Source organism: Bufo bufo, chromosome 6 (genome assembly GCF_905171765.1).
Source record: "Bufo bufo chromosome 6, aBufBuf1.1, whole genome shotgun sequence".
NCBI lineage: Eukaryota > Metazoa > Chordata > Amphibia > Anura > Bufonidae > Bufo > Bufo bufo.
The window spans coordinates 76,826,170-76,843,842 of record NC_053394.1 but is presented as its reverse complement, the minus strand read 5'-3'; the positions used below and the strand labels follow the sequence as shown (position 1 = coordinate 76,843,842).

At 41.7% G+C, this 17,673-nt stretch overlaps 1 protein-coding gene across 12 annotated transcripts in view; it reads right to left on the bottom strand.

The window, feature by feature from the left end:
• The window catches only part of PLCE1 (phospholipase C epsilon 1), a 323,845-nt gene that overhangs the window by 27,971 nt on the left and 278,201 nt on the right, over positions 1–17,673 (bottom strand). For all 12 annotated transcript variants that reach the window (XM_040434726.1, XM_040434732.1, XM_040434729.1 and 9 more), the window contains 5 exons: positions 17,134–17,258; positions 16,823–16,940; positions 14,229–14,360; positions 13,774–14,064; positions 127–290 (listed from right to left, as the gene is read on the bottom strand). In XM_040434726.1, coding sequence (XP_040290660.1) covers positions 127–290; positions 13,774–14,064; positions 14,229–14,360; positions 16,823–16,940; positions 17,134–17,258 — 830 coding nt within the window. The remainder of the gene's footprint in view (positions 1–126; positions 291–13,773; positions 14,065–14,228; positions 14,361–16,822; positions 16,941–17,133; positions 17,259–17,673) is intronic.

The window sequence follows — 17,673 nt, the reverse complement described above, 5'->3', positions numbered from 1 at the left end:
GCCGAGGGGGACGAGTCACAGATGTGTTCTGTTACAGTATCATGTCGGCAATTTTCATACGTGATAGCACATGACCCTCGGTTTAACACGGTGCCCATATATAGTACATATGAAAATAGTTCTTACAGATAGTGAGTATATTGCTGGTTCCATGCCTTCTATATCGCGATCGAGCGGTGAGAATGACTGGTGCATGGGGCAGCCCTTATCCCATAATACTGGTGGCTTTAACACATAGCCGCACCCTCCGTTGGCTTCAAACATGGCGGCATTCAACTGCAGAGGGAGGTCTGGAAGAGAAAGTGAGAGTCTTAGTGCCAAACCATGCCTGCAATTCATCAGAACATCAATTATGTACAACAATATACAACTCTGCATGATCCTGTAGTTATGGCCTTTCTTTTTACTTGACAAAGGTTTTCTAAATTAATATTCATATAATTATATGTTTTAATGCCAAAATTGATGGTACTGGAGATGGTACATAGAGAGCGGATTAGGCAGGTCATATACTTTAGATAAATGTTGGCTGAACCCACCCATTTAGGCAGGACCAGATGACCATCTAATGTGTATGGGGGGCCCTCAACTCTACCTTCACAGTAAATGTCATGGGGGAAAAGAATCGGGCTGTTGGATCGAGTTCAACTACTAGATCCTTTTATTCTCATGGAGATAGATTCCTCTGGCAGAGGCTCTCTCCCCTTTCCCCGTTCATGACATATGCTTACTTGTTCGACCTGAGTTTGTATGTGTATGGAGGGGTTGGGAGAGACCGCTATCTAATGGGTATGGCCAGCCCCCTTACATATTAGTGTATTGTCAGCTGAACCCGCCATTTTCATGGATGGGGACCTCCTAACTCTTCCCTCAACAGATGATCAGGAGAAGGTTCAGATGAATGGAATGTTTTTTGCCGATCCTTTTGTTCTCGCAGATGATCAGCGATGGGGACGGCGGCTGCGGGTCCTGTGTCGTCTGCGGCGCCAGGTCCTGTGTCGGCTTCCGTGCGGCGGCGGTGTTCCGTGAAATTTCCCTACCCTCGTCACTTCCTGTTGCGACGTGGCCACACCGGACATGACGTTCCCAGCTTTGGAAGGAGGGGGCAGGCGCACAACGACGGGGTAGGGAAATTTCACACCAGAGTTGGGGAGAAGGGGCCACCTAATGCACTTGCGCCTTACCTCTCAGCGGGCTCCAGATGATCGTGTCCCAGCGTGAGGGCGGGACTTCTGTGCGGCGGCTCCCAAGTCCCATGCGGTTGCCTAGCACTGGGAGGAAGTTAAAACCACTTCCTCCCAGTACTCTGGTGCATCCGCATGGGAAGGATTACAGCAGGACAGGTGGGTATGGTGCATGAAATGGAGGAGAAATTCAGTTAATTTCTCTCCATTTCATGTTCAAACAGTGAATATAAAATAAGGTGGGGGGGAGTGGGCATATAATAGTGATTCCCAACCAGTGTGCCTCCAGCTGTTGCAAAACTACACCTCCCAGCATGCCCGGACAGCCAAAGGCTGTCCGGGCATGCTGGGAGCTGTAATTTTGTAACAGCTGGAGGCACGCTGGTTAGGAAACACTGTTTTATGCCCGTTCTCTCCCTCCATATGCTCATTCCTCTCCTTATCTGCCAGTGTTTCCCAACCAGTGTGCCTCCAGATGTTGCAAAACTACATAAAACTGTTATAATTGGTATCGGTAATTGGTATCGGTGAGCAGTGATGGCCAGTTCGCATTGTTCGCCCGCGAACATATGCTGGCTGCCATACTTTTTCACAAGTCCGGCGAGGCACAGGTAAGCCCTTACCTGTGCCTGTGCGCAAGCCGGTCTGAAAACAAGTGCGGTCAGCGGGAGCAGGCAGTTCAGAGAACAGCCACCGATGAAGGACCCCTTCATCGGGCTGTTCTCGGAACTGACTGCTCCCGGTGACCGCACTTGTTTTCAGACCGGCTCGCGGCACAGGCACAGGAAGGGGCTTACCTGTGCCTCGCTGGACTTGCAAAAAAAGATGGCAGCCCGCATATGTTCGCGGGTGAACAATGTGAACTGGCCATCACTGTCGGTGAGTACTTAAATAAAAGTATCGGTACTCGTACGCGGTCTTAAAAAAATGGTATCGGGACATCCCTAGAAAACACATAGACTCAGCCGAAGCGACCCTGTTTGTGTATAGGGGAGCCGGGAGAGATGGCTGTTGCCTAAATGATCATTAGACCAACATCTACTGCAGGTGTGTGGACACCTTTTGTGTTTTCTTTGATAAGAAGGGTGTAGGCTTCCAAACAGTTCTTATCTCCATTATTCCTCAGTTTTTCAGTTTCTGTGGAAGCCGGGCACTGAGAAGGCACAAGACTCCACATCTCGGAAGGTCTTGTAGTGACTGCATATACACCACTGGTGTATTTACTGTACATCCATACACATCCATTTACTGTACAACACTTACACGTGGGTATTTGTACATAGTATGAAACTAACATACGTCTATATTATGGATGATATGCATTTTTTCCCCTGCAAAATGAATGAAAGTAGTACAAAATTCCTGGCCACTGTGGAGTTAAACCCCAGCACACAGAGCTACGGTATTGTGATGGCGGTTTTAAGCTAAATTGGGCCATTTTCTGCATGTGTGCCATTTGCTACCGCTTGTTTTCGCGTGACTGATTCAACAATGAATACAACCTGCCAAGTGTATGTGGTCAGAGGACAAGTATAACATGTGGTTCCTAGAAGAACACGTTTTATAACCTTAGTGCTGGATCGGTCTACTTTACTTGTACAAGGTAAGACCAAATGTAGGTCATGACTAATCTGTAAAGCTCTTGGATAAAGATGTCAGATATACAGTGATGATATTTTGCATAACGATCACTCGGTTATATAATCCTCTCTTTTTTCAGTCACATAGCACCATTTTTGAGTGAAGGGTCCCCTGTGCTAATTATATTCATTCGGCAAGACAATGGCTTAAATAGGATTGCTGTAAAAAAACACCTATTAAAGTCAATGGGATCCGTTTCGATTGATAGCATTATAAAACCTGAGGTACACTTCAAGCTTGCAGAAATAAAGTATGTGGCCATATTTATCATATGGAGATGGGCTGGAAGCATGGTGGGCTTTTAAACCACAAGAACAAGGGATTAGTGTTGAGCGAACTTGTGTTTTAAGTTCGGCGTTTAAAGTTCGGGTTCGGGTTATCGAAGTATCCCGTTATGGATTCCACTACCATGGACCATAACGGAATTTAGAATCCATAACGGGATACTTCGATAACCTGAACTCGAACTTTAGACGCCGAACTTAAAACACAAGTTCGCTCAACACTAATCCCTTGTTCTTGTGGTTTAAAAGCCCACCATGCTTCCAGCCCATCTCCATATGATAAATATGGCCACATACTTTATTTCTGCAGGCTTGAAGTGTACCTCAGGTTTTATAATAGTGTGAAAATCTACAAATAAGAGTACTTGTACTCCCATTCCCCTGATTAGAGATAAGTGAATCTCCAATTTTTTTAGACACCAAATCGATCCAGAATCAATTCGTACAAATCTTGTAAAACAGCGCCCAGCGCATAAGCAATTAATAGTGTTCTGTCACCACCAGGTAGGAGATAATTGCAGTCAGTTGCGGCCAACAATAACCGCAGTTTGTGGCAGCAATGATAAAAGTAGATACAGTTACACCTGACACTGTATCAGACGGAGGGGAGGGGCGAGGAAAAATGAAAACATTCGTAAAGAATTAACAAAATGAGATAAGAGCTTTTCATTTTAAAAAAACCTGTGTTTTAGAGGACTAAAGGGGGTTATATACAAATTTCCAGGGCAATTGGAGCAACTTTGGTTCCAAACCAATAGATTTGGACCCGAAAAAAAATTGACGAATCCGAAACCAACCGAACCTTGGAAGATTCACTTATCTCTAATCAGGAGAATGGGAGTACAAGTACTCTTATTTGTAGATTTTCACAATACCCATTAAAGGTGTTGTCTAGGATTACAAAAACATGGCTGGCTCGCTTCCAGGAGCAGGGTGGGTTGTGTCTGATATCGCAAATCCACTCCATTGAAGTGAAAGGGGCTGAGCTTCAATACTACACACCACCTGTGGACAGGTGTGGGGCTTTTTGTGGAAGAAATCAGCCCTTTTTTTTTCTAATCCTGGATAAACCCTTTAAGGGTTTTTCCCACAATCAATACTTGTCCCCTATCCACAGGACAGCCAATAAAGTCTAAGGCTACTTTCACACTTGCGGCATGTTCCGTCGGGTGAACAGCCTGTCAGATCCGTCCTGCTGCTAGTGACCGTGTGCCCCCATTGACTGCCGCATCGTCCCCATTGACTATAATCCGGGGGCGGAATTTCGGCGGAGGCACGGCAGCGCACGGCGAGAGGCTGCCGGAATAAAACTACGACATGTCCAACATTTATTACGGCAGCCTCTCGCCGTGCGCTGCTGTGCCTCTGGCGGAACTCTGCACCGCCCCCATTATAGTCAATGGGGACAAAGCGGCAGTCTGGGGGCACATGGTCACTAGCGGCAGGACGACTCCGACAGGCTGTTCACCCGACGGAACAGCCTGCCGGAGGTCCGTGCCGCTAGTGTGAAAGTAGCCTAATAAAAGTTGAAAGGAACATCAGTAGACGTGAATGACTTCTGCTCTATTCAAATGGAGAAATTTGGGAACCATGTTCTTGTGAGTGGTGGAGGACCCAGCGGTCGGATCCACCACACTGTTAGGAGATAATTATTGTTCATGGGAAAAACTCTTTTTTCAATTAAAGGGGTTTTCCAATAGTTCTATAGTCACGGCCTATCTTCAGGGCATCACTATCCGATTGGTGGGGGTCCAACTTCCAGCACCCCCGCCAATCAGCTGTTTAAAAATGTTGCGGCACTCCGATGTGTGCTGTAACCCCTTCCTAGGACAGTGGTGTCACATTCATTGGTCACATGGGCTAGGGGCAGCTCAGTCCCATTCAAGTGAATACCAAGCACAGCCGCTATATAGTGTATGGCACTGTGCTTGGTAAGTTGTGAGGACGCCGAAGCGTTCACAGGAGCACCGCGGCCTCTTCAAACAGCTGATTGGCGGGGGGGGTTGGGAGTTGGACCCTCACCAATCAGATACTGATGACCTATCCTGAGGATACACCATCAATACTGAACTTCCAGAAAGCCCATTTAAGGTGAAAATGTACATTTGCATAGTTTTCTAGAAAAATGTAAACCTTTAAATCTTCAAGCTTTATGAATGTGATATTTCCCATAAAATGCTACAATTTTAACTAAACACACGTTAGAATCATCAGCTTGATCATGTTTATAGACCAGGCTATAAGATAGAGTAACACAGAGAAGGAGACGGCACCTGTGGGGTTCAAAAAGAGAAAAGTTTACATTCAAAAGAAAAGCACTGTGAAACCATGTCTGACTATTAAAACAAGCAGTGAGAACAGCTCCAGTCCACAGAGAATTCCAAGAATGGGGATCAAAGCTCAACCGCACCATTCACACAAATGAGGATCCAGATGTGAACATATACAAAGGTTAGCCATATACTAGAGGCACAGCTCACGTGCCATGAATGCATAAATAATATGGAAAAATAAATCATGGGAAAAAGAGTCATTCTACCTCGGATAGAGATTCTGACATCACTAGGCCACTTGGAAGCAGGCCACAGAAATCAAACATGAGAACTTCTTATTTATAAGGTTTAAGAAGGCTACTTAATGTAAATGCACCTTGTAAAGCACACCTCACATATTGTCATATCAAAATCTTTCTAAAATCTCAGAAAGGAGATTGTATGTCAGCTGTCTGATAGGTAGGTTTTCCAAAATTGCTATATACAGTAATCTATCAGGGGAAGATATGTAGCCTGGGCAGATGTGCCTGAAATGGGGATTCTTGATCTATTCTGTATAGTAAACTGCCCCTCTCATATCCTTCTCCTGCTTACACAGAAAGTTAAAGGGTTCAGTGTCAGACTGGAGTTCCTTGGGACCACCAGAAAAAATTATTATTGGGGCCCAACCTCTATATCAATAATAAAGTTTAACTTTGCATCGAAGAAATTGACCCTAGTGGCAAGGTATTGGCTCCAAAGGCATCTCCAAATGTTTTTTTTTTCTGCTGGATTTTTTAGACCCACTACGGCCTCTTATACTGGGCCTACCGTCCGACCCGCTGAAATCTTGGTGGGCCAGTTCGACCCTAAGAGGTTATCCTGTGATAGAAGATGTGTCAGATCAATGGATGTCACAAGAATGGGGACCCCATGTTACCCCATTGGAATGCAGCAGCAGACTTACATGTGTGCTGCCACTTCATTCAACTCTGAGAGACCTCTGAAGCCACGTACTTGTACTCAGCTAATTCCAGCAGTCCAACAGAGTTAAATGGACCAGTAGTGCACATGCGTTAGTGCCGCTCCATTCAAATGGAGGCTGTGCCCCCATTGTTGTGATAGGTGGGGGCCCCAATGGTCGAACCTGCAGGCATATCAAGTGGATAGGGGATAATTGTTTGTCATAGAAGAAACCCTTTAACTACTTTTTTTTGTATATTTTTCCTTATTTCTTTCGACACCTACACAATCGATCCTAAGTAAATGTTTTAATTGCATAACAACAAACTCCCTACCAGGAAGACTGGGTCCAGCCATATGGCAAACAAACTTCTAAGGGCAACTATTAACCTCACATGTAGAATTCTGTGATACTTGACCTTATCGGATGTGTTCATTTTGGGGGTGGGCTACGTTGGTGAAACAAAAGTGTCTGAGGAGTAAGGGGGGGTGACATGCCAGAACTGTTGTATGTAGCTTATAATGTCCCACTATAAAAAGGCAGTTTGTATGCAACTCCACTCTCCATGCCACAAATCCATGTGCGGCAACTGGCATTAGGAGCAGGCTACAAATCTATCAGGAAAATGTGGGCATGAGCTTAAAAGAAGTTTCCCTCTACCTTTCATTAACTATATTACTGTATCATTTTTCTTAAATTAGTTTTAGTGGTTACCTAGAGTTAAAAAAAAAATGGTGCGATAGTTTTCTGGTTGCAATCTCCATTTCTAAACTCATTTTTAGACTCCCTTATATTCAGTTTACAACCTGCTACCTTTTTTAAAAAAACTTTTCTCTTGTGGATGTGTCTCCCCCATCAATACATGCTTGATGCGAGGTTTGTAACTCTAGGATGCTGCTGCCTTTACTAGCTCATTTCTTCACTGATTTCTCCTTCTACAGTTGATGAGGGATCTCCTCTTGTTATGGTAACAGAAAATAAAGTACAATCTTTGTGACATTCCCCCTCCTTAAAGAGATAGAGTACGGTCAGAAGATAAGGCCACATGTTGCCAAGCTACACCCATCAGCAGGAGCCAATAGGTGCAGGATTTTAACTCAGAATTGTTTGGTCGTTGGCTGCCGCAAATAGGTGTGGCTTGACCGTGCATGGCCAGCCGCACCAACTGGTCATACCCTTAGGTGCTTTTTCCTCCTCTACATATTCTGATATGGGGTGAACAGCTTCCTCCCCCTCACTCCTGATATATCTATCACTGTGAATGACAACAGCCAGGAGCAGTGTGCTGTCTGATCTAGGCCGGAAGCAGCAGCACCACAACCAGCTATATACAGGAGCTGCATGTATGTACATAAGACAACCAGGAGTTTTCACTGAAGCTGCCCCAATGATCCAATATTGTCTGGAGTACTTCTATATCCAACTTTTTAGAGTGTAAATAAACCATCATGTTTCTAGCTAAGAACATTGTGGAAGAGTTGCATGGACTCAACAGCAACACAATGGTAGGAAATTTGAAATTATTTTCTTTCAATTTAGAAAGTTGCAGAATTTTGACCGTGGAAAGTAAATGATTAAAGAACAAAAATTTCAAAACAAAGGTGAGAATAGACTTTAAACCCTTCAAAGGCCTAGATCCCCAGTGATGTTATAATGAAACCCTTTACTGTCTTAGCCCACAGGGGTGTGAACATTAACCCTTTCACTGCCCTAAACCACAAGGGACGTAGCCAATAACCTTCACTACTGTAGACAACTAGGAATGTTACTCACTTCAGGGTAAATTAAGATTACCTTATCATTTTTGTTATTTGAGACATAATATTGTCAATAATTATTTTAAGATGGTGTACTGTAATTTGTGGGTATGCTAGAGGAATGGCCCAGGCCCTGTGTTTGCGTACATTTAATTTAGATTAAATACACTAACAGAGACTTCTGCTGTATAGGAATACTTACTAGTCTTAAGTATTTCTTTATAGCAGAAGTGTCATATTTTATTTCATTATTTTTTTTTTTATTTTTTTTTTAGTAACTGGCCATGCAGCTCTATAGTGTAATGGTTAACATAATGGGCTGTAATGTAGAAGGTTGTGAGTTCGAATCCCACCGGAAACTTTTCAGAAATAGAGGCTAAATTAGATTTAAATACACTGGGGTGTCCCCAAGCACTGGCTCCATATATGGACATAGCTATATATGGAGTCAGAGCAGGGACTCCTAAGACGAAATAGAGTCCTGACACCCTCACCTATTCAGAGCAGGGGGTGCCTGGTTTAATGCTCAGGTTCTCCCATTGACTTCCATTGTGCTCGGGTGCTCTGTAGAGCACCTGAGCATCGGGCAGTGTTCTACTCGAGCACCAGAGCACTCAAGCACTTTTGTGCTCGACCAACACTAGTTGGCATCCATTTTCAGGTGCACAAAATTTGGCAGCTTTTGGCCTCCTGCTCCACCCCTCGTCACTTTCAAAAGTGGAGTGGGACTTAGGCCAAGTTTGTTGTGTAGATCAATTTAATATCTCATTTATCTTTTACAATTTTTTTAAAAGTCACAACTCCACGCCAGGCATAGTTTTACTGATATAGGCGTAAACCACATCACTCTTGCGCCCAAATAATTACTGTGTGCTGATTTTATAAATTTGCAGAAAGTGCACACAGCAACTTCAACTTCAATATAAAAACTGACCTCAAATATACCTACAGTGATAACACCCCCCCCCCCCCCCCCCCCCCCAAGTGATGAAACAATGTCTGACAACATTTGAAAGGATTTTTGTACTTCCTGGATGTTTCCCAAATAACAGAATCGTCTTAAATCTAATGCCAAAAAGTGAGGGAATATCTCTATAAGGAGGTAGAGATGACCTAATACTGTGCAGTGTGCAAAGCTGCCAGCAAGACAATCATATAGAGCAGATGGTATTTACACTTACACTAAAGCAAGAAGCATAAAAAATCCCGCCAAATAATGATGATAATGTGTGTACACAGTCAGTATATATACCTGATTTTGAGATATTACCTTCCACACCTATCTGCGCAGCTGCCATGCTCAACATTAAAGGGATTATCCCATAACTAATGTAAAAAATTAAAATCAGACATCACATAGTACATCTATAATAAACAATTTAATAGAAATACTAAACGAATAATAAAACAATCATATATGTTGAAATGTAAGAAGATATGAAGTACATCAATACATCTAATATATAAATAATTGATTGCAGAAACATAAATGTTACAAGGACAAATATTATCGATCATATGGGATAAAAATTAATAAAAACAAACGATAAATTATTCGATATTAAATGAGAAATTCGCCAGATGAAATAATCGATATTTAGGAAAATAAATTATATTCGTATTTGATAAAGTCAGTTCAATTATTCAGAATCAGTTTGATCATATAGACCGGATCGGCAAGAAAATAAATTATATTCCTATTTGATAAAGTCAGTTCAATTGTTCAGGATCAGTTCGGTCATATAGACCGGATCGCATAGAATCAATTGGTAAAATGCACCTGTTAAGTATAGTTCAGTTGCCGTCTGATATGAGTACACCGTGGCGTCCCACGTGGCTCACAGTATCAGATCTGGCGGTACCTGGTTCCAGTCGCTTGTTTGGAGTAGTTCGGGCAATCGCATGGCCCCCAATATAGGCAGTCTCCTGATGGTATTCACCGGTATTACAAGCCTGGACCTGGTTTAAAGTCAACATGGTGTTCCCTCCACATTGGAAAAGTCGCAATTTCGACAAAGTTGGGGTCCAATTATCGGAGTGTTAGGGTCTCGTAAATGTTCATCAGCTGATGTCCGAGTCTTACAGCAACCAGTCAACTCGGACATCAGCTGATGAACATTTACGAGACCCCAACACTCCGATAATTGGACCCCAACTTTGTCGAAATTGCGACTTTTCCAATCTGGAGGGAACACCATGTTGACTTTAAACCAGGTCCAGGCTTGTAATACCGGTGAATACCATCAGGAGACTGCCTATATTGGGGGCCATACGATTGCCCGAACTACTCCAAACAAGCGACTGGAACCAGGTACCGCCAGATCTGATACTGTGAGCCACGTGGGACGCCACGGTGTACTCATATCAGACGGCAACTGAACTATACTTAACAGGTGCATTTTACCAATTGATTCTATGCCGATCCGGTCTATATGACCGAACTGATCCTGAACAATTGAACTGACTTTATCAAATAGGAATATAATTTATTTTCTTGCCGATCCGGTCTATATGATCAAACTGATCCTGAATAATTGAACTGACTTTATCAAATACGAATATAATTTATTTTCCTAAATATCGATTATTTCATCTGGCGAATTTCTCATTTAATATCGAATAATTTATCGATTGTTTTTATTAATTTTTATCCCATATGATCGATAATATTTGTCCTTGTAACATTTATGTTTCTGCAATCAATTATTTATATATTAGATGTATTGATGTACTTCATATCTTCTTACATTTCAACATATATGATTGTTTTATTATTCGTTTAGTATTTCTATTAAATTGTTTATTATAGATTTTAACTTGTTTAGATTATAAATAGGGCTATTAAATAATATTATTGCCATATATCATCTGCTTTAAGTCTCTGTTTGGTCCAGGTGGTGAGTGCTCAGCCTTTCCATATTTTTCACATTTGTTTTCATTTATGACTGTGTGAGTCATTCCAGGCTTAGTAGCACCCATTCCACAACTATAAACAGAGTGAGCCACCATATTTCCATTTAATCACATAGTACATGACAATCTCTTTCTAACAAAGCTAGAACCAGCCCTGTGCCTCACATGGATCCAGAGATCTCCCCATTAATGCTCCGCTAGGTTTATATCAAGCTGACAGTTCAAGGGGAGTGTCTTTTCTGCTGCAGCTCAGGGGGCGTGTCCATGGCTGACCCTATCACAGCTCAGGAGGCAGTTGAAAGATGAAACTGAGCATGTGCGGCCATCTCAGTGAGCAGGACAAAGAAATGAGGAACAGACTGTAGGTGGCACTAAACAGATACATTTTATTGAATAACTCAGTGGCTATGCTAAATTTTTAATTACGTGCAATTACTAAAGTATTCAGATCCAGGTGCTGGATTAAAAACTGTAAAATATTTTTTTGTGGGACAACCCCTTAAAAGGAAATGTGTCACCAAAATTTTTATTTGCCAGTTAAAACCAGATAGTAACACACATCTTTTTTTCTTGCCTGGGCTGTTAACAGTATTTAGAAAGCATTAAGAAAATTGCTTTACGGCAGCCCCATGGGCCATAGACACAATGGTCAGGAGGGGACCTCATTGACGTTTTTGGGAGAGTTTTCTAGGCATGCTCTGTGACCTGTGCAGATATCATTCTACAAGGAAAGAATAGATAAGCTCTAACAATCACCTATTGTGAATGGTGGATCCTGTCTTATCTGTACACAGAGGTGATATCATTACGGGCAGGATTAGAATGACAGATAAGCAGATAACTGCAGTAAAGAGATCTGTACAGACCAAGAAGTGGTGCCTATTATCAGGCTAGTTCAAAAACTGTAGAATTTTACGATTTTTGTTTAAATATAGATACTGACATCTAAAATAAAAAATAAGAATCAAAAGTTCTTTACAAATATGATAAAAACATGATTTAAACAATAGCTCATTTTCTGATTCCCTTTCATGTACAACTCATCATTATTGTATTAATATATATATATATATATATAGAGTCAGGTCCATAAATATTGGGACATCGACACAATTCTAACATTTTTGGCTCTATACACCACCACAATGGATTTGAAATGAAACAAACAAGATGTGCTTTAACTGCAGACTGTCAGCTTTAATTTGAGGGTATTTACATCCAAATCAGGTGAATGGTGTAGGAATTACAACAGTTTGCATATGTGCCTCCCACTTGTTAAGGGACCGAAAGTAATGGGACAGAATAATAATCATAAATCAAACGTTCACTTTTTAATACTTGGTTGAAAATTCTTTGCAGTCGATTGGAGCCTGAAGTTTGGAACGCATAGACATCACCAGACGCTGGGTTTCATCCCTGGTGATGCTCTGCCAGGCCTCTACTGCAACTGTCTTCAGTTCCTGCTTGTTCTTGGGGCATTTTCCCTTCAGTTTTGTCTTCAGCAAGTGAAATGCATGCTCAATCGGATTCAAGTCCGGTGATTGACTTGGCCATTGCAGAACATTCCACTTCTTTCCCTTAAAAAACTCTTTGGTTGCTTTTGCAGTATGCTTTCGGTCATTGTCCATCTGCACTGTGAAGCGCAGTCCAATGAGTTCTGAAGCATTTGGCTGAATATGAGCAGATAATATTGCCCGAAACACTTCAGAATTCATCCTGCTGCTTTTGTCAGCAGTCACATCATCAATAAATACAAGAGAACCAGTTCCATTGGGAGCAATACATACCCACGCCATGACACTACCACCACCATGCTTCACTGATGAGGTGGTATGCTTAGGATCATGAGCAGTTCCTTTCCTTCTCCATACTCTTCTCTTCCCATCACTCTGGTACAAGTTGATCTTGGTCTCATCTGTCCATAGGATGTTGTTCCAGAACTGTGAAGGCTTTTTTAGATGTCGTTTGGCAAACTCTAATCTGGCCCTCCTGTTTTTGAGGCTCACCAATGGTTTACATCTTGTGGTGAACCCTCTGTATTCACTCTGGTGAAGTCTTCTCTTGATTGTTGACTTTGACACACATACACCTACCTCCTGGAGAGTGTTCTTGATCTGGCCAACTGTTGTGAAGGGTGTTTTCTTCACCAGGGAAAGAATTCATCGGTCATCCACCACAGTTGTTTTCCGTGGTCTTCAGGGTCTTTTGGTGTAGCTGAGCTCACCGGTGCGTTCCATTTTTTTAGGAATGTTCCAAACAGTTGTTTTGGCCACGCCTAATGTTTTTGCTATCTCTCTGATGGGTTTGTTTTGTTTTTTCAGCCTAATGATGGCTTGCTTCACTGATAGTGACAGTTCTTTGGATCTAATCTTGAGAGTTGACAGCAACAGATTCCAAATGCAAATAGCACACTTGAAATTAACTCTGGACCTTTTATCTGCTCATTGCAATTGGGATAATGAGGGAATAACGCACACCTGGCCATGGAACAGCTGAGAAGCCAATTGTCCCATTACTTTTGGTCCCTTAACAATTGGGAGGCACATATAGAAACTGTTGTAATTCCTACACCGTTCACCTGATTTGGATGTAAATACCCTCAAATTAAAGCTGACAGTCTGCAGTTAAAGCACATCTTGTTTGTTTCATTTCAAATCCATTGTGGTGGTGTATAGAGCCAAAAATGATAGAATTGTTTCAATGTCCCAATATTTATGGACCTGGCTGTATATATATATATAGCAATAGTTACATACAGTAAGTTGACTGCTTACTTACCATCAGTTTGATAGTTAAGTGCAACCAATTGTACTCCATGAAGCCAAAAAATAAGCGGATGGGGATTGGAGGAGTCAATGCGTGTAGCCGCTGGATATGTTCTTAGTAGCTGATAGGAAGTATGCTGAATCAGTTTCTGAGAATAGCGCCTGCACAGACGCTTGGCAGCGTTTTCATTCAGTGACGAGATGTGATAGCACCTGGGTGTTCGAATGATGGCGCTTAATGAAGTGCTTGGGTTGAAAGGAGGTGAACATGGCTCCTCCGGGCTCTGCCGCGTTTCAGCCGTCCCTACAGACAATACACGCTGCTATTAAAATGCTCATCTTATGGACACAAATATAAAGCAATAACTAATACAAAGAATTTATATCATTGAATAAAATAATAAAATGTCATACTACTGTATGGATTATGGGATACGATTAAGCAGGAATGGAATATGCATATATTACCTTTTCCAGATGTTTTGGCCAGTGTTGTTGGTTCCCCGGGGCTTGTTCTACCAGGATTGTTGCCAAAAATGGACTTCCTGACTCTTCTGTCCTTTCCTCTGCCAGATCCACTTGGGTTTAATGTTGAAAGGCCTGTTCCCATAAAATTAAGACTAATGAACCAAACAAGCAGACCAAGAGGGCACGACATTTTCCGTGGCCTTTGTAGAGTACGTTTTATGGAACTGAACCAGCTCGTCCTGCTCTACACTACATCTCTAAAGCTCCCATCCACATCTCCTAAATGCAGTTTACATCTCCAGCAGTCCAAGACAAATAGACACTTTTCAGCAGACTACAGTGAATAAACGGATGATGTTAAGATGAGGATTCTCAAGCGTGGAAGTCCAGATTAACAGACGCATGGGAATATTTGTAAAAAATAATCACTAATGATGGTAGTAAAAAGAAAAAAAAAACTGTCTCAAAATGGGGGAATGTTTATAAACTGCACTAAAACATCAAAAACATTAGTCTAAAAAGAAAGAAAAAAAATCATATGGAATAAAATTCTATTTGTCAAAATATTTCAGTCCTCGATTTCTCTTTTTTCCTCAAGTGTAATCGTCTATACCAGGGATCAGCAACCTCCAGCACTCCGGCTGTTCAGAAACTACAACTCCCAGAATGCTTCCTTCGCTTCTGTGGGAGTTAGAAGAACAGCTGAGCATGTTTGCATGCTGGGAGTTGTAGTCTATACTGTTGCACATATTTTTTTTTGTCATCTCTACCAACATGTCAGTTTTAGTAAATACTTGAATTCCCCATGAAATATGAAATTTGTACTGTGCTGTCCCTCGGTTACTCCTCGAAAAAAAAAATCATAAAATAGTTGACAACTGGGGATTACCATTCCCATAAGGGTTTCTTCCTACATAGTCCTCATATTGTCAGTTCAGATTAGACGGTGTCATTCTGTGTTGGGTCACACCCCTAAATAGTTGTACTCAGTTGTCTAGTTATTCATAGGAATAACAGAGGAATGGCATCATGGACACTAGATGTTCTGGAATTGGCACTTTATGGAGAATGTATTCTTTTTATTAAAACACAGATCCACATTAGAGCTTTAGAACATTAGTTATTATTCAAGGCAATTTTTTCATGAACACATTTTTGTGTAAATGTTTTTTTATTATGTTGTTTATTATTTGTTTATTTTATGAACTTATATAGCATTGCTATATTCCGCAGCACTTTACAGACAGCATCACACTGTCCCCAGTGTGGCTCACAATCTGAGTTCCCTATCAGTGTGTCTTTACGTTATATTTGACTTTTTTGCTTTGTTGTGCAGATTTGGACAGAGTCAGCAGAATTATCTATCATTACGGGGGAGGGAAATAAAATGACAGGTAACCTTTGCTTGGCCAGAAGCCTGAGTAAGGAAGGAACGATAGTAACATGATACAGACAGATAAGGCTCTATATGCATGGCCCCCGTCACTGTTCAGGCTCTGGGGATGGAGGCTTTACTCCATCAACTCCTGGAGACTGTATTAGTCTAATAACATTTCCCTGACAACTCCCATTCATTATAGCAAAGTAGTAATTGTAAAGCCTTTAAATGACTATATTCATACAGTCATACTCTTATTATTTATATTCAAATCTAATTCAGTTGAACTTCTACAGCAAGTCCTACAGACACTGTATACCGTAGACTCAATGTTTCACATCCACTTGGCAAGATAGAATATGTAGTCCCAGTTCCAGCACAGCCCTTTCCCTCAAAGGCCTCATGCACACGACTATATTTTTGGCCGTGTCTGATCTGCATTTTTGTGGATTGAAAATGGGCCCTGCAACAGAAAAAAACGGGACAGGACATGGAAGTAATCCGTGTACCATCCACATCCGTGAGGCTGAGCCGCAAATTTTAGAACATTTCCTATTCTCGTCCATTATGCAGACAAGAATAGGCTTTTTACAGCGGGTCCTGCTAAAATTGTGGGACGCACAAGGACAGCTTCCGCATTTTGTGGATCCGCGATTTGCAGGAAGCCTAAGGTTTCTTTCACACAGTCAGTGTTTGATAAGTGATTTTGTAAGCCAAAACCAGGTGCAGGTGAAAAGTATAGAACAGGTGCTCCGCTTCTTGTTTTGGCTCACAATCGCTGATGGAAATCACTGACGTGTTAAAGCGACATAATGGGGTCTTCAGTGTCAGCTCCAGTTCCAGTTATGCCCTTATTCGTAAAGAATAATAGAGGAACAGCACAGGATATAAGAATATAAATGCTCGGAGAATTGTCATTTCATGTGGAGCACAATTATTTACTAAATCATCCATGTCGAGAGCGACAACCTTTCCTCTCTAAGCTTTCTTGTGTTAATATGATCTTCTAACAGTTTAACTGCCTAAAGAGCTAATAAAATGGCTCATACCTAAATGTGAATCTAATCAAAACTAATCGTCCAGCGTTTTAAACACTTCAAAAGAAGATGTTCAGAGGAAATATTTATTGATTTGGCCGAGAGCCGGACAAAATACACTCTGCAGTCAGCATCGAAAAATGCTGCCAAGGAATGACAAGACAGATCATTGAACCTACCAGGAAATTTCACAGCTTGGCAATAGATGATAAGGTCTGATAGTTCTGGGGCAATTTGTCTACTTTCCTTCTTGTTTTGAGGGAGATAAAACTCTTCATCTAGTTCCATGTCATAGACCTGTATAAAACAATGAATGCCTCAGGTCAAAGGATAACATTGATTGGATCCCTCCAGAGATGCCCACTAGAGCTTACCCGCAGCTACGGAGATGGGATGTGCAGACTAATACAAAATACTACGGCACGTCTAATGTCTGTAATTTACCTTTCTGACCCTCGTTACCTTGACTTATTCAGGAAGAAACAACTACCTTTCCTTTATTGCCAACAATGCTGCCATCTGTTTTCTTGATTCTCTTGGGAGCTTCCTCATTATATTCAAACTGCAGCTTATCACTGCACAGTTTCATTTCAGGACGATCATCGAGTATATTATCTGCAATGAAATCAATATGCGGGTGAGGAGAGCAACACCAACATTACCTGACACTGCAGATGCTATGGGCAGCCTGGTTTGCGAAGTCTAATATACTGACATGACCAGAATCAAGTAATGCCAGAAAAGTTTAATGATCCCCTATCCTTTGATAAGATATTGATGGGCGGATTGACAAAAAAGCAACAGTCTAATTATTTTCCCAACATGATCCTTCAATGCCTGCAGATTCCATAAATCTCTCATATACCGGAGACCATTGTTTATATTTCATTGAGCAATGGCTGGTTCTATAATTGCCTGCCATCATGTAAAGGTTGCCACATGTAGTTAATCCGCCTCTCTCTCTCGTTTCTCCTCTGCTTCCCCGCTCTGCCAATAGCTTCACTGGCTCCGCATTGTCCAGTAAATTAAT